General features: G+C 38.4%; 1 protein-coding gene across 2 annotated transcripts; it reads left to right on the forward strand.

Moving 5' to 3' along the window:
* Nucleotides 1-266: 266 nt before the first annotated feature.
* Nucleotides 267-21,598, forward strand: tnpo3 (transportin 3). Of its 2 annotated transcripts, none has more exons than XM_015604745.3 (23): nt 267-781; nt 3,484-3,684; nt 4,777-4,850; nt 5,068-5,224; nt 6,385-6,528; nt 7,005-7,180; nt 7,324-7,462; nt 8,411-8,557; nt 8,656-8,763; nt 8,865-8,956; nt 9,105-9,247; nt 10,465-10,656; nt 11,264-11,355; nt 11,453-11,529; nt 12,670-12,730; nt 13,416-13,556; nt 13,650-13,766; nt 15,304-15,398; nt 15,881-16,037; nt 16,123-16,290; nt 16,558-16,670; nt 18,712-18,803; nt 20,803-21,598. In XM_015604745.3, the coding sequence occupies exons 1-22, from the start codon at nt 662-664 to the stop codon at nt 18,770-18,772; spliced, it is 2,775 nt and encodes a 924-aa protein (XP_015460231.3). In that variant the 5' UTR covers nt 267-661; the 3' UTR covers nt 18,773-18,803; nt 20,803-21,598. The 2 variants fall into 2 exon arrangements, with proteins under 2 accessions (XP_015460231.3, XP_007245074.3); XM_007245012.4 differs by having other exon boundaries at nt 268-781; nt 9,108-9,247.
* Nucleotides 21,599-25,896: the final 4,298 nt, after the last annotated feature.

Here is a 25,896-nt window from a genome sequence, read left to right on the forward strand (position 1 = left end):
TAAAGGGGAAGAAAAAAAACTACCACAGTTTGTGTAGTTAAATCTAGTTATGACCTACAAAACATTGTGCTGAGTGCATTTATAATGTTAATTGATAACTTTATAACTGTACCATATTTAGCACATGAACTGGGGAACATCTTATCTAGAGCAGCAGACTCAGCAGAGCAGACAGCGCTCTGTGATTACAGTGTGAGTCGGGCAGGTGGCGCCCCCTGCAGGAGGCTCAGCGACAGTGTGAATATTTTCTAAAGGAGGAGTGTCCCCACCAGCCATGCCCTCAAAATAGACTCCGCACAAATGTCACAAATGTTTTCCAAATTATTTTAAAATCGCGTCAGTAGGTTAAAAACTCGTCTCCCTGTGCGGAGTGAAGGAGAGGTCGGGTGATAGTGAGTATCAGGGCTCGGTCTGTGCGCGCGGACTGTTTTCTGGAGCTCGGGAGTGAGTGTAATAACTTCAGTTCCTCGCCGCGGTTTCCACACGGACGTGTTAGTCGGGCTCCGTGTGTGAGTGAGTGAGATGGCGGTCAGACCGCAGAGCAGCACAAGGGCCGAGTAAATACCAGCCTGACTGTCCGCCAGTCTTCAGGGATCGCAGCGCCGCACGGACCGTTTCTGACCGCGCTGAGCTTGTGGAGGGAAGGACTGAGAGCGCAGAGATGGACGGGGGCAAGCCGAGCCTGGCGATGGTCTATCAGGCCGTTCAGGCGCTCTACCACGACCCGGACCCATCCGGCAAGGAGCGGGCCTCGGTGTGGCTCGGGGAGCTGCAGAGATCGGTGAGCGGACGGGCCTTAGCTTTAGTCACAGGTTTCAAAAAGCCGCAAAGCCGAAGCGGAGCGGGCAGCACATAAAGAGAACATGTGTTTTATATTGGTATTGTTGGTTAGAGAACAGCAGCTACGGACAAAAACGGAGGTGGTGTTTGCTTTCTGTTTGATTTGAACTTTCCGTTCCACCTTAAATGGAGCGGCGCTTACAGTCTCGCTCCTTTAGATGACTACAGGCTGGAACTGCCGCCCTGTTTAAGGTGGAACTGAACGATTCACGCTCTCTACCTGACGCTAACCAGCTATTGTGGCTAACTATCTACAGTGATGGACCCCGTTGGCTACTGTTCGATTGGTTTTAAAAGCTAGTTCTCATTTACAGCTTCGCTTCAGAGCGGAGAGCATTGGTTGGGACTAACCTGACTAGCTAACCAAGTTAACTAGTTAGCTTGGCTTGTTAACTATATCATTACCAGGCGGGGAGCAGGTTTTACACCACTGAGTGTTTAGTGTTAGCCGGCTAGCTGTGGCTACACTGTGACCAGCCGCCGCGGTGCTGGTCCTGTTAGCATGTTAGCTGAGTTAGCTAACTAGCTAAGCTAGCTAGGTTAGCAATTATGCTAAACAAGCCCAGTGGGACTAGGTTTAGTCTTAATTAGCTAAATATATCTGTATGTTGGCGTTTAAGCCGCGTAGCCAATATGTGTGTTTGGTAAATATGAACATATTTGTGTGTTAAAATACTTCCCGCCTAACTGAGAAAGGCCTTAGCTAGCTAGTTAGCTGCATATTTGCAGGCTTAGCAGAGAAGCTGGCAGCGGTTTCCGCCTCCCTAACGCTAGCTAGGTTTCACGAGCTACTTTGGTTCCGTGTGGTTTGTTTCACAGTGTATTTGTATCTGTACAGCCTAAGCTAGTTTAGCCAGGCAGTTGCGCTTTACCCATGGGGTTTACACGGTCGTTAGCTAAGTGTAAAGCACAAGTTTAGTGAGCTTTAACAAAGAAAAAGTGCCCTAGTGCTGCGTTTAACCTTAGCTAACTAAAGCACACGTTTGTTTTCAGTGTTAAGGTGGAGTGACTCCTGAGTCACCTATTAGGTTTGCTGCCAGTAACCTAGCTAGCTCATGGTTAAAATGGCTAAAACTCCTGGATGTGAAATAAGTAGTTAACTATCTTAGCCCAGCTACTCATTTTTCTCATTATAATCTAATGTAGGTTAACAAGTATTAAGTAATGTGTTTCTCTTTGCCCTACGTTTACAGGGGCATGCAAGACACAGTCTATTTATAGTTAGCTGGGGTTAAACAAGATATTATAGCTAGTATGGTAGAGCACAGTCAGTCCTGAGAGTAGCTAGAAGATCTGGAGTTTTAAACTCTATAGGTATTCTATATTAAATAAGCTTCACTAAATACCTGTCATGCTCCCTTCACTTTTGGCATTCTCATACATTAGCAGTGATTCAATCAGAAATGGACAGCACTGAATACAGGATGGGTTAAAATGATTCTTGGAGGTTCAATTCAGTAAATATAATTAGGAGTGGTCGGGGATACATTTTATCACACAACATTAGTAGTAATTTGAACTGATGGATCACATAGTTAAGAGTGTTGACATTTTAAATGGGAGGAGATGAAGTCAAGGCTCAAGACTTTCAGTTATAATTCTGAAGCTTAAACGTTGTGTGCCTTGATATTAATAATAATATATTAATATTGATACATTTAAACAAGATTTTATAGTATGGTAGAGCACAGTCAGTCCTGAGAATAAGCAAGTCATGTGAGTTCTGGAAATAGCTGCTGTCCATATGTACTGGAGCTACACTCTAAATTTCTGTTTCATTCTCCTCTAAAATGACAAGGAAGAACGAGTTGGTTCCCATTCACATTTCACTAATTTAAATTGATTCAGTTAAAAGTGGACTACACTGATTAAAGGTGTGAAGAGGGTTGAATTTGTGAAGACTCATTGTGATCCAATCAATCAAATCAGGAGTGGCCAGGGACACATTTGATCACACAACGTTAGTATTGTATAATTAAGAGCAGAGGCATTTTTATCTGTGGCTTTTGTGTTAATTTTGTACATTTGTAGTCCATGAGTTTGAAAGACTTGAGATGTTTCCCCAATACCAAATACCTTGATACTCACTAAAGGCTCAGTGCCAAGACACATAGCGTTAAGCAGTGAGTAAGCAGTATCTAAATGACTGTTGAATGCTTTAAATGATTGTGAAGAGAAGATGGGTGCATCCATCCGTCTGTATGTAGAGCTTAATAAGCTCTTTGCAGTATAACCTCATTCTTGTTGTATGTCTGTGCTGTTTGCATGCTGTTTGTTTATGTCCAAGTGACATACAACAGCCTTTTGTGTGTGTGTGTTTTTTTTTTTTTTCTAAAATGCAAATGATCAGGTTTGACCAGAAGTAAGAACCTGTTTGACATGCACACAAGGAAGAATGGGAGTAGATGAAGTCAAAGCCAGTGACAATTTCAGTTTCTGAAGCTTAATATTTATCCATGTCTTGAAATATCAAACATGGGGCTGTGCATTACCATAATAAATGGCAGTTTTACATGTCCCAGCAAGAACTAGGAAACATGTGCTTACCCACAGTATTTGCTTTTTACTCTCTATGACTGAGATGTCAGATGTGACGTATATGAATCATCCCTTTGCTTGATTTGCTCTCTGTCACTCATGCAGATGCACGCGTGGGAGATATCAGACCAGCTCCTGCAGCTGAAGCAGGATGTGGAGTCCTGTTACTTTGCAGCCCAGACTATGAAGATGAAAATCCAGACGTCATTCTATGAGCTTCCACAGGAGACGCACCTCGCCCTGCGCGACTCGCTGCTCTCTCATATCCAGAACCTCAAAGACCTCTCGCCTATCATTGTCACACAGGTAACAAGCTTTTGCTGTTTACAGGAAGAGAATGTATAGGGGATTTAAACTTACTGGGCCCTCTACTTCTAGAATGTCCATATGACATTCTAATAGAGCTCAAAACACATTTTTTCCTTTTATTTACAACAAATAGCCACTTACAACAGATTTTAAATGGCTGAACATTATTGAGTCTTATTCCCTAAGTCACTGCTTATTATTATTTTTTGAGCATTAATGTCTTAGGCTAAACTATTGTTAGACGAATAAGTAGATCATAGAGCATCTTCCAAAAAAACGGTGTATTTTCTGAGTGAAGGTAATTTAACAAGTTCTCTTCAAGAAACAAGCAGAATTTATCTTACTAAACAAATATAAGAAATTGTGTTTAATGTCCTAACACGTTTCCACACCACATTTATCATTGTCCGTTTGAATGCACAGAAGTGGGTTTCTGTAGGGATGTTAAGAAAATCACCCTTTGGCTTAAGACTTTGTAAAAGATTTTCATGGAACAGTGAATTAAAATTTTACATCTTACTTTCTGTCTATGGGTTATAGGAACATGGGTGTGGCTGTATTCTTTGAAGCATGAGCTCTTTAAAAATAAACTAAATTTTTAATGATATGATTAAAGATTTAGGTTTTGAATGTTTCCCTTCCAGTTATAAGAAATCCAATTACGTGGCAAAGAGATTTTGTGGTGTAATGTGGTGATGTGATTGGGTATCAGTAAGGAGACAAACAGCGGAATTCTGAAGCATCTGATGTGTATGGAGTAATGAAAAGCTAATACTTGCATAAATCTAGGTGGCTAGAGATGAAAGCATGAATCAGAGTTTTAGCAGCTGACCAGGAGAGAGAGAGAGGTGGATTGTAGCTATATTGTACAGATAAAGAAGTTTTAAAAAGTGAACTCACATCAAAGTCAAGTTTAAGGATTGAGTCAAAGCTAGCCCCCAGAAATGATATACTGAGCATCCATGCTGGCTGTTCCTATTATTTTTGTAATACACTGAATGAAAGCTTTATTCCATCGGCAGCACAAGGTCATGTCTTGGGGTTTTGGTCATTATTTTTCTCTAAAATATAACTTTCTTTTTCTTGCAGCTTGCTCTGGCAATTGCTGATCTTGCCCTTCAGATGGCCTCATGGAAGGGCTGTGTCCACACCCTCATAGAAAAGTAAGAAACATGTTAAATGAGTGTTCATTATTTACCAACTGATTGCAACTGTGGCTAAAAAAACTCAATTAAATCTCTAAGGATGGAAGTGTTTGTGAAGGTTTAAAGTGATGATAGAAGTGTTTTGTTGATGTAGATGTATGACTTTCAAATTCAAAATCGCACCTGTTCTTTGCTAACCACTGGTATTCACCCCCCTTTTCCCACCTTCATTCAGATACAGTAACGATGTGACCTCGATGCCTTTCCTGATTGAGATCCTCACAGTTCTGCCAGAGGAGGTGCACAGCCGCTCTTTAAGAATCGGTGCAAACCGGCGGACAGAAATCATAGAAGATCTGGCTTACTACTCCACCACTGTGATCACACTGCTTGTAAGCATCAGTATTCTTATTCTGAAAAGCAGAGCCTCCAACCCTCCTCCTGGAGAGCTATCTTCAAGCAGACTTTCAGCTCCAACAACTAATGACTGTCCCACCTGATCTGTCTGTTCACTTCCTCCAGGAGGTGCACAGCCGCTCTTATCAGCTCAGTGAGATTTGAGTTAAAAAATTTGGGATTGAGTTGTAATTTGCAGGATTGTAGCTCTCTAGAAGCAGGATTGGTGATGGTGATGCTCTTAAGACATTAGTTTAGATTAGAGTGTTGCATAAGCAAACACGCGAATAAAAATAATGTATAGATTGTATAAATGTTTGTTCCTGTTATCTAAAATAACAACAATGTTACAAACTGCAGGCTTGGTGGCTAGATCTGCCAGTGTATGGATAATTCATTATCAGGTAACTTGGTAAAGCAAAAATACTTTAGCATTTGTGCAAGGGGAGCATAAGAGATTTCAAACTTAAAAAGAGTGTTTTAAATACAGAAAGCCTCTAAATTAATATAGATACAGTTGTAAACATTAAATGTTCCTATTGATTATTATTCTTTCTATTTCAAATCAAAGCAACCACTGAAAGTATGCTTACTGTTTAATTCAGAGTTGATTTTGGATTGGCACAATTGGCACAATTTTTTCCCTTTTCTAATGCAAAGATAATTGTGTAATGGTCTGTAGTTATGATTAGACAGTAAACAATTACTTTCATGATTGGTCTGGTCAACAAAAGTCAGAGAAAGAAATGTATCAAAGTTGGTTTTATATGGTGACAAATTGGATCCCATTTATCATTCACTGTTAACAAAATGTCGAGTTTCAAGTGACTTTCAGAAGCTAATTCCCATGAACCTGTTACATGATATATACTCTAAGGTTTGTGATTTAGATGCTGATTATTTATGTCTTGCTGGCTGTGGCATATGATCGAGAAATGTCAGTCATTTCAGGAGACAAAAAGCACTTCAAAAACCTCTTTTTGTAATTTATTTAAAACCAAGTACCAGACTCTAATTTCCCTTTAACTTAGTTTAGTTGAAATATTCGTCTAAAGACGAGCATTAAAAATTCTGTGTGGTAAACCTTGCATCTTAAACCTAGACATCAGAACACCACCATCCAGGTGTCTTAATGTTTTTCTCTGTTTACAACCAGCTGTCATGTGTGGAGAAGTCTGGGAGTGATGAGAAGATGCTTATTAAAGTGTTCCGTTGCCTGGGCAGTTGGTTTAACCTGGGCGTGCTCGACAGCAACTTTATGGCGAGTAACCAGTTGCTGATGGTGCTCTTCCAAGTGCTGGTGAGTTCTGCTTTTCATTCCAGTCATAGTCAACTGTAAGAGAGATTATGGCTCTATGTTTGTGCTGCAGGCTGAGGGGTTGGAAGTCATGTATGTGGTGCATGTGTACTAAAAATAAGTTAAACGTTAGTATGTCCTGGCTGCTAAAGGTATAGATGGACAGTTGTAAATTACACCCTGGCTGATGGAGAGATGTATAAACTGTCTGCATTTCTAGCTGAGCACTTGCTCTCCAGAGAGTTTGGTGACTTGATATTACTGATATTCATGTTTTTCATGATCTCTCATGGTGTGGAATCATATTAGTAGTCAGTAAAATGTGTTTTATTGTACATACCTTCTGACAATTTTGATTGTTTTTTTTTGTTTTTTTTTAACCCAAGTTAACCTTTAATTTTCCTTTGTATTTTTTTATCTTGTGTGTTGTGCTTTCATTAAGACTGTTAAGTCTATCAACTTTACTTCTCTCATGGCAGCAAAGGGATGAGACCTCAACTAACCTACACGAGGCAGCATCCGACTGTGTTTGTTCAGCACTCTATGCCATTGAGAACGTAGACACACACGTGGCTCTGGCTATGCAGCTCTTCCAGGGAGTACTGACCCTAGAAACAGCCTACCACATGGCTGTGGCTCGAGAAGATCTCGACAAGTAAGACGGTGGACCTTACATACTAATGATGTAGAATGTGTGTTCATCTGATTCCTTTTTTGATTATTTTTTAATATGATGTCAGTAATTCTTGTATTCTTGTATTTTATGGAATGCCTATCTTTCCCTCTTTTTCTGTACAGAGTATTAAACTACTGCAGGATCTTCACTGAGTTATGTGAGACGTTTCTGGAAATTACTGTGAGAAGCCCTGGGCAAGGCATGGGAGACCTGCGCACCTTGGAGCTGCTGCTCATTTGTGCAGGACACCCCCAATATGAGGTAAGTTATGTACACTTGCATGTAGATGTGTGGACACAAGCCCCTTTTCTTATGCATGTTCTTGTAAACAAGCTGAGAATTTTCTTTTTTGGCAAATTTATAATGAAATAATTTTGACACATTTTATAAAAAAAAATATTTTAGGGCTGGGTATTGACAAGAAACTCGTAATTTGATATTCATCATGATACAGGGGTTACAAATGATTATAATGCAATGCTGTAAGCAAGACGGTATATTTTTTTGTTTAATCCAATTTTAGGAAAACTTTCATGGTATGAAAAACCCAATATTATTTGCATAAAATCAGAGTAAAGGGAAAAGTTCACTTTTTATCCAATCAGATCTTCTTAAAAAAGATGCAGTCTGGTGTCTGCAGACAGTTATAAAGCACCAAGAGGAGTAGAAGGACTGTACCAAGCAATATTTCCTGATTCTGATAACTGGGTTGGAGTTTATTGGGAGTGGTACAGCTTAAAGTAAGTAAATAGTGATCAGTTCTGTAACAACCAAATTTTCACACTTTAGATTTTAACCACATGCTGTATATGTAGTGGTTGAATAAGTGTGAATTTTGTTTTGTATTCTTGTAATCTCAATGGTAATAGAAATGTTCTTACACCTTTTAAATATTGGTGAAATTAATATGTTAAAGCTAAAAAAAACTTCTCTACAAGTGTTCTCTATTAGTGTTTTGTGTATAACTGAAAGGAAGGAAATTGGCAATATTGCACCTCATAGATGTGTTGCAGCATATTTGGAGCAACTGAACATAATGTCTAGTTACAGGACTGAGTGAATAAACACTAAATACAGACTGCTATTAGGCATAAAAGATGGATCTGATTTAATAAATTCACAAGTTTAATAAGATAAATAATGTAGATCAACACTGAGTGGTCGAAGTTGTTTTGCATTAATGGTCTCTTTGTGTCATTCTTTAAATAGGTGGTGGAGATCTCCTTTAACTTCTGGTACCGTCTCGGGGAGCACCTGTATAAAACCAATGATCCAGCGCTGCATGGTGTCTTCAGGCCCTATATCCAGAGGCTGCTGCACAGCCTGGCACGCCACTGCCAGCTGGACCCAGATCATGTGAGCTCCAGTTCTTTTACACAAGTGTTTGGTGTCCATTAATCTCTTTATTTATTAGACTTAAATTATGTATATATGTGTTGATGTCACCCCTACAGGAAGGAATTCCTGAAGACACTGATGACTTTGGAGAGTTCAGGATGAGGGTGTCTGATCTTGTTAAGGATGTTATTTTCCTTGTGGGCTCCATGGAATGTTTCTCACAGGTAGAAGCTTTACATTTCACAGGAAAGCTAAGCTCCTACTTATATAAATGCAAAATGTAGATTTTGCGTTCTTTTATACAATTTGCTTTTGTCTCCTCCAGCTTTACTCTACTCTTAAAGATGGTAACCCACCCTGGGAAGTGACTGAAGCGGTGCTCTTTATCATGGCTGCGATTGCAAAAAGTGTTGATCCGTGAGTGAGGTTTTTAAACTGGCAATATTAATTAAAGCAGCAAAAATGTTTAGTTTATAATAACTACCCATTCTCTTTTTTTTTGTAATGAACACCCTGCTACTCCGTATAACTAAAATGTTTCCATGTTGTGCTTCTGTGTCTTGAGTAGTGAGAATAACCCCACACTTACAGAGGTGCTAGAGCAGGTGGTGCTTCTGCCTCAGACGGTGCATGTTGCTGTGCGCTACACCAGCATCGAACTGGTGGGAGAGATGAGCGAGGTGGTTGACCGGAATCCACGCTTTCTGAGTAAGCAGAAAAAATTAACATGTTTTGTTTCTCAACCTACATTATTATACATTTAGCAGTCTTGTGGGCTCTTGTGGTCTTTCTAGTCTGGAATAAGGTTCGTTTTTCACAGGTTCTGAATAAATAATTTCCCTACACAAGACAAGTTTGCTGGTTTGCTTTTCCACTCAAACATCAGCCGAACTGTAAATCGATTTCTTGAAGTCAACATCAGGCCAATGATTTCAGGAGGAAAACAGCTTTCACACATGACCGGTCAAAATTGTTTATAGTAGAAAAAGTAGAATTAAAACTACCATCGTAGATGTTTGTAGTCCATGATGGTGCTTATCTGTCTGGGAAACACTACCGAGTAATCAGGGTAACTTTGAGACCAATTCACTGATTACTGAAAGTGTTTTGATTTGCTCTTTATGATTATCTTCTCATGTGTTATGGGGTGATTGCTTTACGGATTTTTTACCGATTGCTGTACTGACAGCGCAGTTATGTCTGGCTTTTATTTAAAAATGTAAGTATTAAACGTGTTCAACATTCTGTAATGAAAGGTGAGCTGAGATGCAAGGACCTGAACTACAGAATGTTTGCACTGATGATTTAAAGATTTTATAGTAATGAGAATTTGCCATGAAGGCATGAAAAAGGCATGACAAAAATATGTCTTAAATAGTGTATGAAACCTGATAATTAATACCTAATAATTGCCCACTTTAATAGTGAAGGTACGAGGGTATTCTTACCTCTGTGGCATGTGTTAACTAACAGCATAAACACTTGTCTCACGCTGGTCTGGGTAGATAATGATCTCCTCATACATAAACGGCACCCACCAGCCGAAGCATCATTTATGAAACTACACAAAGAAAAGTGATGTGTGGATTGCTCATTCGACCCACAGTTCTAAAAAAAAAAATTCTTGTGTGTGAAAACAAACCAGCAGTATTGAGGTCCCCCCCCATAAGCCATAAGCCCAAAGTCTGTGTGAAAAGTGTGAAAACGCCCTTAAAGACATTTAACAAGATGTTTTCGGGGTTTAGTCACATAGTTTATCTTTCTGTTCATTTGTAAATTTGCTCACCATAATTTAAACCTGTGACAGCACTGCAGATCAGAGCATCTAGCGCTTCATTTATAGCAACAGGATGTGGTGATGAATTGCTTATCGAGTTGACCTGTGAGTTGTCTCTCATCACTGTCTCTGATGATCTGTTTCTCAGATCCTGTGCTGAGCTATCTGATGAAAGGGCTGCGGGAAAAGCCGCTGGCCTCTGTAGCGGCCAAGGCCATCCACAACATCTGCTCAGTGTGTAGAGACCACATGGCACATCATTTCCAGGGGCTGCTGGAAATCGCCCGCTCCCTCGATTCCTTCGCTCTGTCCACTGAGGCTGCCATTGGCCTGCTTAAAGGTAGTACCCAGTAAACATGTCACGATAATTACAATATTGACTTTTCTCATAACGGACATTTTTTGCTGACCTGGATATTGCCCCTTGTTTTTATTTAGCAAGCAGAGATTATTAACGTCAATGAGCTGATATGTCAATTTTTTTTGACAGCAATGGTTTTATGTTATTTGTTTTTATTTGTATATTTGCATAGTGTATGTATCTATATTGCTCCTAAATAGAATGTAACTCTAATATTAATTTAAAAAACATTGCATATACTTTATCAAGAAGTCATTGGCATGAATTGGTGATGAAATGACAATATTGTTTATTGCTTTAATGTCTGCAACAATATTTCTTCTTACAGGCCTGTAACTGGCTGTTGAATGTAGCTAGCCTGAACCCCCCTCCTCAAAATGTTACAAATGCAGTCTGTGTGCATACAAAAAAAGAGCTTCTGTTTCTTTTCGTGTTAACTTTTATAGGGAAGTTGTATTAAAATTTAGTATGTTGTGCACATGATTTACCTTCTCATAAAAGCTTGAGATTTTTTTTTTTTTTTAATGATTTGTATCTGCAGTATTGTGTTCGCAGTAGATAATGTGGTGTGATTGGCTCCTCTCAGGCACAGCTCTGGTGCTGGCTCGGCTTCCTCTGGAGAAGATAGCGGAGTGTCTAAGTGATTTGTGCTCCGTGCAGGTCTTGGCTCTGAAGAAGGTGGGTGGAGTTTGCTTGTTTGTTTTATGCTGACTAAGTGGCTGGATACAGGAACTATTGACTATCAGAATAACTGTTGGTCTGTGTTTGCCTGTAGCTTCTGGGACAAGACTCCAGTAATGGGAAATCAGCAGACCCAACAGTATGGCTAGACAGACTGGCGGTAATCTTCAGGTAAGGCTCAGCCACCATTAACTTGCCTGCAGTTTTCTACTTTACTTCAATCCGTTCAGTTTTCAATACAGTTTAGGAAAGTGTTTCATCAAAGAGGTGACTGAACTTCTGCACATCTTGTCAGGGCTGCTATACCCTTGATGTTTTGTTATTTTTGTATGTTATTCTTAGATGCATAAAGGAGATAAATATGCAGGAGATAAATAAGTAGAAATGTTACACATTCATGTAAGATTCACTTACTGAAAACACAGAAGGGTAATTGGTCTAATTGTGGAATAGGCTAATAATATCTAATATTAGCTATGAATGGATACCATCCCACTTAATTTTGAAAACATTTCCTAAGTGTAAACTCTTTTTAAAACACTTCTAAAGCTGCAGTGTTCTTAGTTGATTTTTATTACACAACTTTAAATCATTGGGAGCTTCACAGACTTGTAACTTTGGTGAAGTGTGCATCTCAGCACTTGTAAGGACTGATTTAAAGCTGTGAGTCATTTTCATGTAAATCACATTTTAAGTAATTTTGTAAGATCATCTTACCGTGACAGTCCACATCCTTTTTCAAGTTCAGTGCCTCTTCTTTTTTTTTTTGTCAGCAAGTTAATGTTATGTTTGCCACAAGAAGGAAGCTCAAAGTGCAGTTTGTCTTCTCAGCAATCAGTTCCTCAAGGCATAGTTCATGAGTAAAATATACAGATTCTCTTTCATGTTGCTTTTAATGTTGCTATGTTCTATATACTTGTAAAATATAAAAAAGGAAAATAAGTGATAATTAATAAGATTAAATTAAGTTTATTACAAACAAGGCTGAACAATATTCAGTCTTTATATCGGTGCACAATACTTAAGATTGGTACATTGCTCATTTAAGTTCAATTCAATTAATTATAATTATTATTGACAAATAAGAATCTGGTTAAAAAACTTGTGTGTTTACTCACATTAAAAGGTAATTCGATTTTTTTTCTTACTATTTTTCTGTTAAGTTATTAATTTGGTGATGCACAGTTTTGCTTTTTTGACAGCAATGGTGAGTCCACTGATATGAATTTAGTAAGACGTTGCTCAGTGCAGGCAAAGCATTTAATGATTTTATTTGTGCTTGGTTCTTAAGTTTTGCTCTTATCTTTATAGACATACAAATCCTATCGTAGAGAACGGGCAGACACATCCCTGTCAGAAAGTCATCCAAGAGGTAAATTCCCTTTTTTTTATTTGCTTTTTGTTTGTGATGCACACTACAAGTAAAATTGCCTTGTCTATTTATTAGGATATTTACGTTTTTTTTTTATACAGCCATAATGTTTAAAAACATTATGGTTATGTGTACGGTATTAATGGGTGGCATGGATTATCTTACTTTTTTACTAACTAACCTGAGTACTAATGATAAACTTGTTTCTGAGAGGGTAAAGTCTTAGTTACTTAGCTATCTAGATAAGGTTAGCTAACAGACAAACAGCTAAGACCACAGGACAGAGAGTGATCCAGCTAAGTGAGGCTCACATCACACATGTCTTGAAGATGATGCTTCAAACCTGTGCGTCTGGCTTTACTTTGGACATAAAGTGAGAACATTGTCGTTCTCAGACACCTCACTCAAATGCACATGAATGAATCCACTATCATTCATTCGCTGCAGAGTAGTAATTTGGCACATCAGACACGTCATATTCATGATATGATGTCCTCGTTTGAAGATACTTTTAAATGTTTAAACCCCTTTATATGGTATAAACTTCATACCACCCAACTCTACTATACAAACATGGCTCCTTTTGTTTATATAGCAGAAACATGAGGCCATATTTTACTTTTCTATTTTTCCTGCATCGTGAATGTGTGGTTTAATTTCTCTCCTCCTGTGGATCTGTTCTTAGATCTGGCCTGTGTTGTCTGAGACACTGAACACACACCAGGCGGATAATCGAATTGTGGAACGTTGCTGCCGATGTTTGAGGTTTGCTGTGCGTTGTGTGGGCAAGGGCTCAGCCTCCCTACTGCAGCCCCTCGTCACACAGGTAATGTGGTCGTGTCTTTTTCTGGGTCAAAGCGTGTGAGTTTGTGTGTGTGTGTTTTTGTTTGGTTGACTGTTTATTTTTGTGTTGTTTCAGATGGTGAATGTATATCAGGTCTATCCCCACTCCTGCTTTCTGTACCTGGGTAGTATTCTGGTGGATGAATATGGTATGGAGGAGGGCTGTAGACAAGGGCTGCTGGACATGCTGCAGGTATGGCTTGCTTGCTCAACTTTTTCCATAGCTAAACTACCAAATCCACTTCAGTTCCCACAATGCCATGCAAACACAACTGTGAAATTATCCTATTTGTCTGAATTGTGTGTCTGTGTGCGCCTTATAAATATGGTTCTGTACAAAAACATACACTTTAGTTTGAACTATGGTGGTGCTGTTCCTGAGATTCCAATCATGTTTTCTAATGGTTTTAGGAGAATAAGGTGGTCTAATTTATTAAAATCTGCCTTAAAGATAAGTAAGACCAAACAGGGGATGGGCAGCTCCAAGACATCCAGATTATATTTGTTCATAAATATGATTATTATGTATGAACAAAGTTTCTGACCACAGCCTTTTTTAATATATAAGATATCACAGTATAACTGTACAATAAGGGTAATTAGCAGTAATTACGACAGAATGTCTAATAAATTGACGTTAAAGCATTTATTAACCACATTTTTTTTTTTTACTAATGTGTAGTTCATCATTAAATAACATGTATAATAAACATACAACATTTCTTAAGCATTAAAACGTTTAATTATTTCAACTTCTAATTAGTTTAGACATCACATAATCATTTAACGTTTAGTACTCTTATTACATTTGTTGATTTATTTACACATATTAAAAAGTGCTACCAATATAACTGGTAGGATAGAATTGGGTGCATACAGTGACGGTACAGTAGGATCAAACTATTTTCATTTTATATCCGCTGCTCATTGAGCTCCATTGGCTACCAGTTGATGCTCGCATCAAATTCAAAACTCTTACAATCGCCTACAAGGTGATGTCAGAACAGCTCCTTCCTACCTGCACTCGCTCCTGAAGGCTTACGCTATCTCCCGGCCGCTGCGCTCCTCCAATGAACGTCGCCTCACTTTACCAAACACTCACACAAAGCAATCCAGACTGTTCTCATACAGAGTTCCCCAATGGTGGAACACACTACCTTCCACTACCAGATCAGGAGAATCTCTCGCTATCTTTTAAGAGACTCCTGAAGACAGAGCTCTTCAAAGAGCACTTACTCTCTTAACACCTCTAACACACTAACTACTTCTAACCTCATTTCCTTCTTCCTCTCCTTCACTCCTCTATCCTATTATTCCCATTTGTCCTCCTTTTATCCCTATCCAAAGATGTTTTTCCTTTAAACTTATTTTACATTGTACTTGACTATTGTAAGTCGCTTTGGACAAAAGCGTCTGCCAAATGAAATGTAATGTAATGTAATGTAATATTTTTTTTGTATGGGTTTAGAGATCTGATTGACCTTGTAGTACTTTTTAAGTAGTTACAAGAAAACTGCATTAAGCATACAAAGTTGGTGAACAATTTTAGTTAATTACTGTGTGGTGTTTATTGTTTTTACAAATACATACTTTGTCTAGATTCTTTCCCTTTATCTTGATCTTCATGTATTATTGTATAATGACCCCATTTCTATTGTGTGAAAATGTTTTTCTTTGTTGCAGAGTTTTCATAAATTTTAATGTAACATGAATTTGGATTTCTTTTGCAGGCACTCTGCATGCCCACCTTCCAGCTTCTGGAGCAGCCAAATGGCCTCCGAAATCACCCTGACACTGTGGATGACCTATTCAGACTTGCTACTAGGTACTAATCAGTCACTTTTTAACCAGGAATTTTAAATTTGAATGGTAAAATAAAAGTATGCACTGAATGCATTTTTTATGGGAATTTTGGACTGATGTTTTATAACTTAGAGAGACTTGTCATCCTAGTGTAACTTTGGAAACAAATTTAACATTTATTTGGCTTATATTTTAGCTTTTAATCAACTGTATGCAAACAAAAAAAAGAAGACCACTGAACTAACTGGTCCTTATATAGACTGGTCACAAACAGCAACGATAGATCTTTGTAAAAAAACTAAATAAATAAAAGCTTAAGAGATAAATCGGTGAATAAAATGTGTTAAGGATAGAAAAGTGTGGGATGTGCTCTCTGTGTACATTTTACAGTATGTGCAATGAATATTTAGTGTTGTTTCTGTCTTGTTGCTCCTTTTTGTGTGCGTGAGTGAGTTAAGCACAAATGCTAAACCATAGATCTTTTCTCCCTTTTCTCTGCTGTAGGTTTGTCCAGCGCAGTCCTGTCACATTGCTCGGTAGCAACATCATTGTCCACATCATCCAGTGTGCCATTGCTGCAACAACCCTAGATCACAGGGATGCTAATTGCAGTGTCATGAAGTTTGTCAGAGACCTCATTCACACGGGGGTTTCAAATGATGTGAGTGACCAGTTCAGATGGACATGTTTTCTGAAAACCCTTTTTTTTCTCCAACTAAATTTCTCCTTTTTTCTTTCCTTCTCAGCATGAGGACGACTTTGAGTTGCGCAAGCGTCTGATTGGTCAAGCCATGGAGCAACATGGGCAGCAGTTGGTCACTCAGCTGATACACACGTGTTGCTTCTGCCTGCCTTCGTACACACTGCCTGATGTAGCTGAAGTGCTCTGGGAGATCATGGTCTTTGACCGGCCGGTTAGTCTCTGCCATGCACACAGCGACATGGAAGCATGTTTACTGTGGCTGTAAATGTCTGTTGTTTCATTTTTAAAGGAGAGCTGGTTAGTGCCACTAGGGGGCACCTTTGTCTACATTTTGCATGGCTCATGTTGTTTAGTGTCTGTTATGATTACAGTGCACAGTTACTCAGATGATCTGCTTGGTTATAAAAGAAGGGTCTGTGTGTGTTAAGTGGAATTAATCGTATCTTACCGATGGTCTTTTTTTTTTTTTCCTGTGCAGACCTTTTGCCGCTGGCTAGAAGCTGCACTGAAAGGACTCCCCAAGGAGATGTCGGGAGGGGCTGTAACTGTCACTCATAAGCAGCTCACAGACTTCCATAAGCAGGTCACAAGGTAAGCTCACCTTTACTTGTAGTTGTGCTCTTACAAGTGAACTTATATTCATATTATGTAATAATGTGTAGTCTGTAGCTGTGTGATTTTGGTTGGGGTGAAAAGGCCATTTTACGTCCCTATTATCTTTACTCAGAATAAAACATGCAGGAATTACTGAAAAGCTTTCCTTTTATTGGCTGGTTCACATCACTGAGTGCTGTAATTCTTGGTGGAGTTCTCAGATTGTAATGTGCTTTTAACTAGGTCTGGATGAGATATTTAAATTTTAAGACCTATCTTACATCTCTGATGAAAATACATAGATAAGACAATATTGTTTATATTGATATAGAGTACACTGTGTTCCAATTAGCTTCCTTAATTTCTCTTTTTTTCCCCAGTGTCTCTGTATGACTTGCCCTGCCTCTCTCCCTCACTGAACACACTCCCCCTTCCTGTCCTCTATCAGATAGGCAGTGACTACATGAGATGAGATAAATATGAATAAATATGAGATTAATAAAAACATGATTAGGTATAGGATAGGAGCTGCTTAGTAAACTATAGTAGCTGGTGAACTATTGAGAACTATTTAATTTTGACAATTTTTTTTGTTATACAGCAAAACTTTACTAGCTTTTACAGTGGAGACTCTCCTCAGTCAGGCATATCTATGCAGATTTGAGTGTGGCATGCGTACGAAGGGGTATGAAGCGAGCTTATTTGGATTGCTACTTACAGTGGAAGAAAACATTTATTTGAAGAATCTGTTGTTTATAGTTGGTGTATTTTAATTACCTTTCAGTTGTTAATGATAATATTAAGTGCTGCTAGAACTACGAGGCTTTTTTAATATACAGGATATGGCATTAAATAATAAAAGTGCCTGTATACAATCTGGAAGCCAGTGGTCTAAAGCGCTGCCACTATGAGCGGGAGGTCGCAGGTTCAAATCCCCGCTCATGCAGCTTTACCATCAAGCTGCCGGCGCTCAGAGGAAGCAAAATTGGCCCTGCTTCCTCTGGGTGGGTAGATGGTGCTCTCTCCCCACATCACTCCTAAGGTGATGTCCGCAGCACAGGGCGTCTGTGAGCTGATGTATCAGAACCGAGTCGCTGAGCTTTCCTCCAAGCGTGCTGGCTACTCGGCAATGCTGCATCCAGCAGCAGCTCGAAAAGAAGCGGTGGCTAGCTTTACATGTATCGGAGGAAGCATGTGTTGGTCTTCACGCTCCTGGTGTGTTGGGGCATTACTAGTGATGGGGGGAGTCCTAGTGAGTGGGTTGGGTTATTGGCCGTGTAAATCGGGTAGAAAATGGGAAAAATTAGAAAGCAAAAAAAAAAGTGCCTTTTTGTTATTGCCTTGGATTCGATATATGGTTAGATTTTAGCCTGTGCCTTTTTTAGGCTTACTTGTTAAAATAAACAAGTATAAAATAAATCAATAAGTAATTTTCCTTCTGATTTGCTGATTCTCCACTTCAAGCTCCCCCTCTGCTTAAGCTGGCACAGAAAAAAAAGCTTTAAGTCTTAAGAAGTGATTCACAGTTTATCATTTACATAACTAGTACACTTTGGAGGATGTATATTGACAGTTTGTCTTGATGTGGCTGTATGTGCGTTTGTATATTTTATATATATTAGTGTGACACTTATTGGCTTTGTGCCCATGAATGAGTTGGTTGTTAGACATGGGTTGCATTGTACAAAAATAGAGAAATACTGAAGGCAACTTTTGTTCAGGCCAGGCCTAAACAAGCAGAGCAGCTCTCAACTCCCCAAAGCAGCTGAGCAAGTCTCTACTTGAACTACTGATGAGGATTCGCCCCAATCATACGTTGACAGAGCACTATGACTCACTTTACACAGCTAAAATGCAAGTCAGTCGCAGTAGAATGACAGCTGCATTAAAACTCGCCCACCTTTTTGGAGCTTCCTTGGAAATTCACATTGCATTAACTGTTTAATAAAGAATTTGTGCAATCTGTAGCCCCATGTGGTTGACCTGTTTAACTTTGTCAATATTTGTGTTGTCCATTCTCCCTTGGGTCCGTCTGCAGTGCAGAGGAGTGTAAGCAGGTATGCTGGGCAGTCAGAGAGTTCACCAGGCTTTACCGATAGCTGCATTCACCCACTCGTGCTGCAACAACAGGTAAGAGAGGAAAGCCACAAAACCCAGTCATACAAAACAGAACATAATGCAATAATGCAGTGAAATATACTAGTGTTAAATAAATTATGCAATTCTAATATATACCCAATATATATATATATATATATATATATATATATATATATATATATTATATTATATATTATATTTCTAATATAATCCCAAAATACAAAGATGTAAAAAGTTTGCTCCATTAAAGATTTCTTTTGTTTTTGCTGTTTTTTATTTTTTTATCATACTTACATTTTTTAGATTATCAAGCAAACTTTATGATATAATATTGGAAAACTATAACCTGAGTAAATTCAAGGATTTTAAATAATTAATTCCTCTGTTAAGGCAGAACATCTGTCCAAACCAACCTGGCCCTATGTTTTAAAAAAAAAAAAAATCTTTTGCCACCCCCTTCACAGCAACAACTGCAATCAAGTATTTGCAATGACTGACAAGGTTTTCACATCTCTGGAGGAGATTCTTTTTCTCTCTCTTTTTTTTTTTTTTTTTTTTGCAGAACTGGAGGGTTTTTAGAAAGAACGGTTTATTTAAGATCGTACCACAGCATCTCTATCAGACATAGAACCAGAAATTAAGCATCTCTACCACTCCAAAACCAAAAATATCCTTCAGTATTTACTGGTAGAGAGCTCAATTTCGGGTTCTATCTATTACAGCAAGTTGTTCAGATCCTGAAGCAGCAAAGCAGCCCCAGACCATTACACTACCACCACCATATTAGACTTTTAGCATGATGTTCTTTTCTGGACTATGTGTATAGGGACACATACATATTCTTTTGTCAGTCAAAAGAATATTTTCCCAAAGTCCTCGGGATCAAGATGTTTTATTTAGCAAATATAAGACAGGTTTTTACTTTCTCAGATAGGCCAGGTTAGTTTGGATTTACCTTTTTACCTTAATAAATCAAAATAATGATTTAAAAACAGAATTTTATATTTACTTCTGTTATTTTTATCTGATTATTATAATCTGTAAAATGTGTTTTGTAATCTGTAAAATGTAAGTACTATACAGAAAAAACAAACAAAATCTGTAAAGGGCAAATACTTTTTCACAGCACTGTATATTAGTAATAAGGAGAAATCATTACTACATTACTGCATTAGTAATGCAGAGGAATCTACACAAGGTGCCGCATAGATCACTCAAATCTAACGCATAGATCCTTAATAACACATGACAAAACATAATCTTGTCAACCGTGCAACATCTCGCTAACAATGAAACACATCCTCATCGACTTTCCTGTCTGTAACTATATAAGACCAAAAAAAGAACATAAGACCTTCATCTAACCTCTTAACGTCAAATACCAAATTTAATACATATGTAGGGAGATATATTTCACTTATTGTGCTATAACCTTTTGAAAACTTTGCTCTGTCTGGATATGTAAAACCAAGTGTGTGCCACAAATAGAAAAATGTGTGCTGAACTGGCAATAAAACCTTAACAACCAACCAACCATCTACAATATAGGAGAAACAGTAACACATGATTTAACTTATGCAAAAGTGCACAAGTAGCACCTTCCTGCTGGAGCCAGATCTGTCAGAAAATGAACAACATGTCATTATAGCATAGAAGCTCTGGCATTTAACTTTTACTGGGGTGCAGAAATGACGTCTAGACCTCAAGAGTTCCTTTGAGATGACAACCTCAAATGTGTAGTTAATGCTTAAAAAGATGTCCAGTGTACCCAAATAAAAAAAAAGATAGAAACAAAGACAACTTGACCCAAAATTGCTCAACAAAAGTTATTGCAAAGAAGAATGGTAATGACGCTTGGACGCACATGGAGGGAAAGCGATTTTAAATTCATATTTATTTTCAAGAAATGGAATGATTAGTGTGTGGTCATGCATCTCTAAGTGAGAGTAAACACGTTATGAAAAAAAAAAAAAAACATTTTAATGATTTGATGTTTCCAATGATCAAATCTTTCTTTTCTCTCCTGCAGGTCAAATCTTTTGTTTGAGAGGTGACTGAAAAAGGGGTCAAATTGACTGCGTTCGAGAAACTAAAGGGAACTCCTATAATGAAGGACGGGAGGGGGAAAAGCCACTCGTGTTGGCTTCAGAGCGATGGGGTCACAGGAAACGCCTTGAGGAAAGCAAAAGCCCATTCCCTCCCTTTGCCCCCCTTTCTCAGCACGTCGTTGCGTCGGGGACGTGCTTGGAAGGTAGCGTTCTTGCAGAGGGAAGCGTGTGGGGAGGGAGAGAATACAAGTTCGGAATCTTCGGAAAGACCGCAAAACAAAAACTCAGAAAAATAAAACAAGGATGTGCCTGGTTGCAAATCAAAATGCACTGTAGAAAAAGACTTGTATGTTTTTAAACAGAGAAATGGAGAGATTTATTTTCATGGACGATTTAGGAATCACAACACGTCGCTGCCGCCGTGCCATCAGAACCGGATAGCAGAGCGAGGGATGACCGCAGACGACGGAACCCTGTGGAAACGGCAGGCGACGGCAGCGGCGACGGAAGGGGAATGTCTGAAGATTTAGTGTCACCATTGACCTTTTTAACGTCGGCTGGAGTTTTACCTTTATGAAATGCCAGATGAAGGTAAATCTAATGAGATGGACTGGCAGTTGGATTTATATCTATATTGTTTTTTTTTTTTTTTTTTTTTTTCTTTGTTCTTCCACATTTTTGGCATTGCCAGTCCTGGAGAGGGGCAGATACCATCTGGAAGCCTGTAGCCATCTCAAGAACAATAAAAGCAAAACTGGAGTGAGGAGCAAACACTGAGGGGTGGTCTGATCATCATTTCTGTAGCTGTCTTTGTTTTTTTCCCTCTCTTATCTCACCTTCTTCCCCCTTTCCTTTCCTCCTCTGCCTCCTGTTTTTCCTCTCCCTACCTTTCGTAACCTGTTTGACCAGCTTTCATTTCAACAGTTCAGCTGCAGTCATGGGCCTCATTCTCTCTCACACATGCGTTTGTGTGCCTTAGGGCTGTGTGCTGGTAATGTTTAGAAGGAGTGAGGGTACTAAACAGTGTAATTTTTTTTGCTTGAATGGTTCAGATTTAGTTACAGAACATGCTCAATCATGTATAGAAACTCAATACTAAATCTAGTGGCTAAACGGGTATTGTTGTTCTGTCACATAGGGGGGAAAAAACTGATATACTTGCTCAGTTTTTCCACTGACAGTTTGAACCTTTAGTGCTGCAGTGCTGAAGGTGGGTTTTTGCCAGAATTTGTGATAAATTGATTTGGCTTCTGCAGGTGTTTAGCCTTTAAAATGCCGCCTGCATGTTTACATATTTTTCCTCCATAGCACAGAATGACCTATGCCTTAGCAAAACTAATAATCACACCGTCGTCCTGCTGCTTGCAGCACACAACACACACAACGTCCCACCAGAACGTCACATCTTTCCTCAGTTTGCGCTCCACCGTATGCATTCTTTTTAAAGATGCATTTGCCACTCAAGTTCAAGTCTAACAAGTTCATGTTGTAGCAGGCACTCTATAATAGGGTGATAACACTTTACAATAGGGGTCACAAATAACAATACTTTCCACAGTAATAAACATTGGTAAATGGTTAAGTAATGTCTCAACTCATGATTTATTGACACTAGTTATGACATTATTAACCATTAATAAATTACAATGAATAAGAATGTTGTAAATAACAATGAGACGTGAGACATTAGTTTAAAAAATGTTGTAATGATTAATATTATCTTTACTAGTGTGAATTAATAATGGAAGCATTCTGTTGTAAGTAATGTTCATTAATGTACCCTTATTGTAAAGTGTTACCAATAGGGTTAAAGTAAAGGTAATATCTGATCACTTGAATCAGTTAACCCAAGGATCTCTTTTCCACATTTAATTTCTCTCAGAGACAGTTGGTGACCAACAGCTTGTGTAGAGGAAAGTTTACATGTACTCATTATGGATATGAATTTCACACTAACATTGGGTTTTCTGAGAATTTCTCTACTGAACTGTTTTTTTTTTTTTTTTTTTTTTTTTTTTTTTTAATGTTACGTTGGTTGGTGGTGGTTCAAAGTCAGCAAAAAGTGGAATCTCTAAACATTTTCACACTATTGCTATTATTAATATGATTGTGCAGAACATCCCAAATATTCCTAAATTATCAAGGCCTTAACTTCTTGTTGGTAATCATGAACGACTACAACTGGTAGCTTCTCTGTCCCCATGACACAAGAGTTTGATTTATCATCACTCGTGATTCACCAAAACACCTTATAATGTCCGTTGGATCGTTGAGAATGTCCCTTGGAATTATTTTAGGACAACTGCAGATTCACTTGATTAAGCAAAAGATTTAAGTGCAAGTAAAAGTTTTTGAGAGACAGAAGTCATGGTGTGGAAAAAGACAGAAAAGGTAAATCGCAGAGCTGAGAGAAAATATGTTTGGATGGTCATAAACATTCACAGAACCACAGAGAGACAGACCTACCAGTAACAAGCCTGCAGTCAGTCAGCAATTTTGCCTAAACTCATGGACAGAGGTTTATGGTAAGATGAAACAACAACGATGTCTGGAGCACGAAGAGTGACAAACCTGACTAAGCATGGTGGGGGTAGCATCATGCTCTGGGTGTCTTTTGCTTAAGGGTTAATGGAAAAATTAAAGGAGAAATACAGTGTGAAACGTGAAAAATTTCTTTGAATGTGTTGCCCATTCAAAGAAATTACTATTTTTACACCATTAACAAGCTCAAAGTAGCTTAGTTGGTAGAAATGGAAGAAAATTAAGTTGGAAGAAAATTAAGGTACTAAGTGACCAATAGCTAGACAGTCAACAGCTGAAATTCATGCATTTCCACAGAAATAAATTTGCAATCTATTCCCCAATCCTAATTATTAATTCAAGCTTGTCAGTCAACACATTGCATTTATCAGACATTCTTTGCATAGAGCAGCTCTATGCCCCTATCCCTGGCATTGTAAGCCTGTTGGGAGCATTGGCTAATAGTGCTGTGTCCGAGTGCTCCAGCAGACTAAGGTGCTGCAACTATGATCGGGAGATCACTGGTTGGAATCCCAGTTGCCGTTAGCTGCGCTTTTCTCCGAGTGTGCTGTGATGCTACTCAGCAATGCTGCATCAGCAGCAGTTTAAAAAGAGAAGGTGGGTGACTTCACATGTATCGGAGGAGGCATGTGCTGGTCTTCACCCTCCTGGTGTTGTGGCATCACTAGTGACAGGCGGAGTACAGCTAAGTGGGTGGAATAATGGGCATAGCTAAATTGGGGAGAAAAGCAGCATAAATAAAGTACTGTATTTCGGAAAGTTCATACTTGTTATTCTGAATTCTCCTTTAAGAAGGAGTATATTATCATTTTTCGGCAGAACCTCAGAGCATTAGATCCAAGTGGGTGTTCCAACAGGACAGTGACCACAAACTCGCATTAAAGGTGTTTATGGAATGATGGTTAAGGCAGGGTAAAATTGAGCTTCTGAAATTGCTTGTTCTGACATGGTAAGTCTTGCCTGGGTTACGAAACCTACAACAATAAATAGCTAGAGATGGACCATATCTTGGTTTTGGGAAGAATCCGTTATTCTGTCTTTTTTATATATATATTTAAACATTTTTATATAAAAGAATTTTTTTTTTTTATTTAGACTAATTTATGAAGCCATTTAAAAGTGATGGCTTACAAAAGTGGAGAAAATAACTGAATTCTCCCATAATGTAAAAATGGTTGATATGTAAATGTATATGGTTATCTATTTGAAGGGTTATATCCAGACATTGGAGTATGCTATTAGGTCGTGTTGATTTTAGGAAACAAAAATGCTATGGATCCTAAACTGTAGCTGTGCTGTTCACTTATTCTGCCCTAAAAAAAGAAGTTAAAAAAAAAGAAACTATTGAAAGCTCAGTATTATTGCCATTACATTCATGTTCATGCTCAGTGTGTAATCTCTGACCACAACTGTACATACGAGGTTTTATCAGTGCAATTGTCAGCTACACACAAAGGATAGGGAACTTCAACATGTGGCATAGAAATGAATTGTCCTTGTTCTCCAATCTTCTCGTTTCAAGCCACCTGATCAACAGGTCAGCCCAGTACCGACACTGCAATCTGCTCAAAAGCTCTAGGTCCACCCAGTCTAGTTAACTGTACTTTACATTTTTACTTTTCTATTAAGATGTTCTGATGACAGCGATAAACTGAAGCCCAAGTGAAAAAACAATCTAAGGCTACACTGCTGGTAAAACAGAGCAAATTTATATGTATTAAAGGCTGTTCACAAAATCTTTTTGATGCAACCCATACCTGACCCATACATCTGTCTGAACGGTGCATGAGTTGTTAGTGACACACCTGCAGGACAGAGCCATGCTTCACGAGAGTTTGCTTGAAGTCAATGAAACAATGTTATTGAGTCATAGATAGTTTTTTTCTACATTTGGCACCACAGCCACAGCCTTGTAATTAAGATGGATATTAAAATGTTTGAATATCATTTTTGCTTTACTTCAGTAATTCAGTTCAAATTATATAGGTGAATTACACATAGAATGATCTTTTATTTTAAGCATTCTTTTGTTTTCTTGTTAATTTTGGCTTGCAGCCAATGAAAACCCAAAAATTAGTATCTCAGAAAATTATGCTATAGAATATTATGTTAGACCAGTGGGGGTGTGCTAAGTCCTGCTGGAAAATGAAATCAACATCAGTGCAGTGTTTTACCAGAAAATAGCACATTTACATTTAAGGTATTTAGCAGACGCCCTTATCCAGAGTGACTTTTTTTTTTTTGCTTCCCTCTGCTGACAACTTTTATGGAGATGTAAATATCATTTTCCAGCAGGACTTGGCCCACACTGCTAAAAGTACCAATTTGTCTTATATAATATTCTAATTTTCTGAGACACTGATTTTTGGGTTTTCGTTGGCTGTAAGCCATAATCATCAACAATAAAGAAATAAACAATTTAAATAGATCACTCTGTGTGTTATACATCTATATAATATAGGAGTTTCACGTTTCGAACTGAATTACTGAAATAAAGTAACTTTTTAATGATATTCTAATTTTTTTGAGATGCA

The sequence above is a fragment of the Astyanax mexicanus genome, chromosome 2 (assembly GCF_023375975.1).
Source record: "Astyanax mexicanus isolate ESR-SI-001 chromosome 2, AstMex3_surface, whole genome shotgun sequence".
Taxonomy (NCBI): Eukaryota; Metazoa; Chordata; class Actinopteri; order Characiformes; family Acestrorhamphidae; genus Astyanax; species Astyanax mexicanus.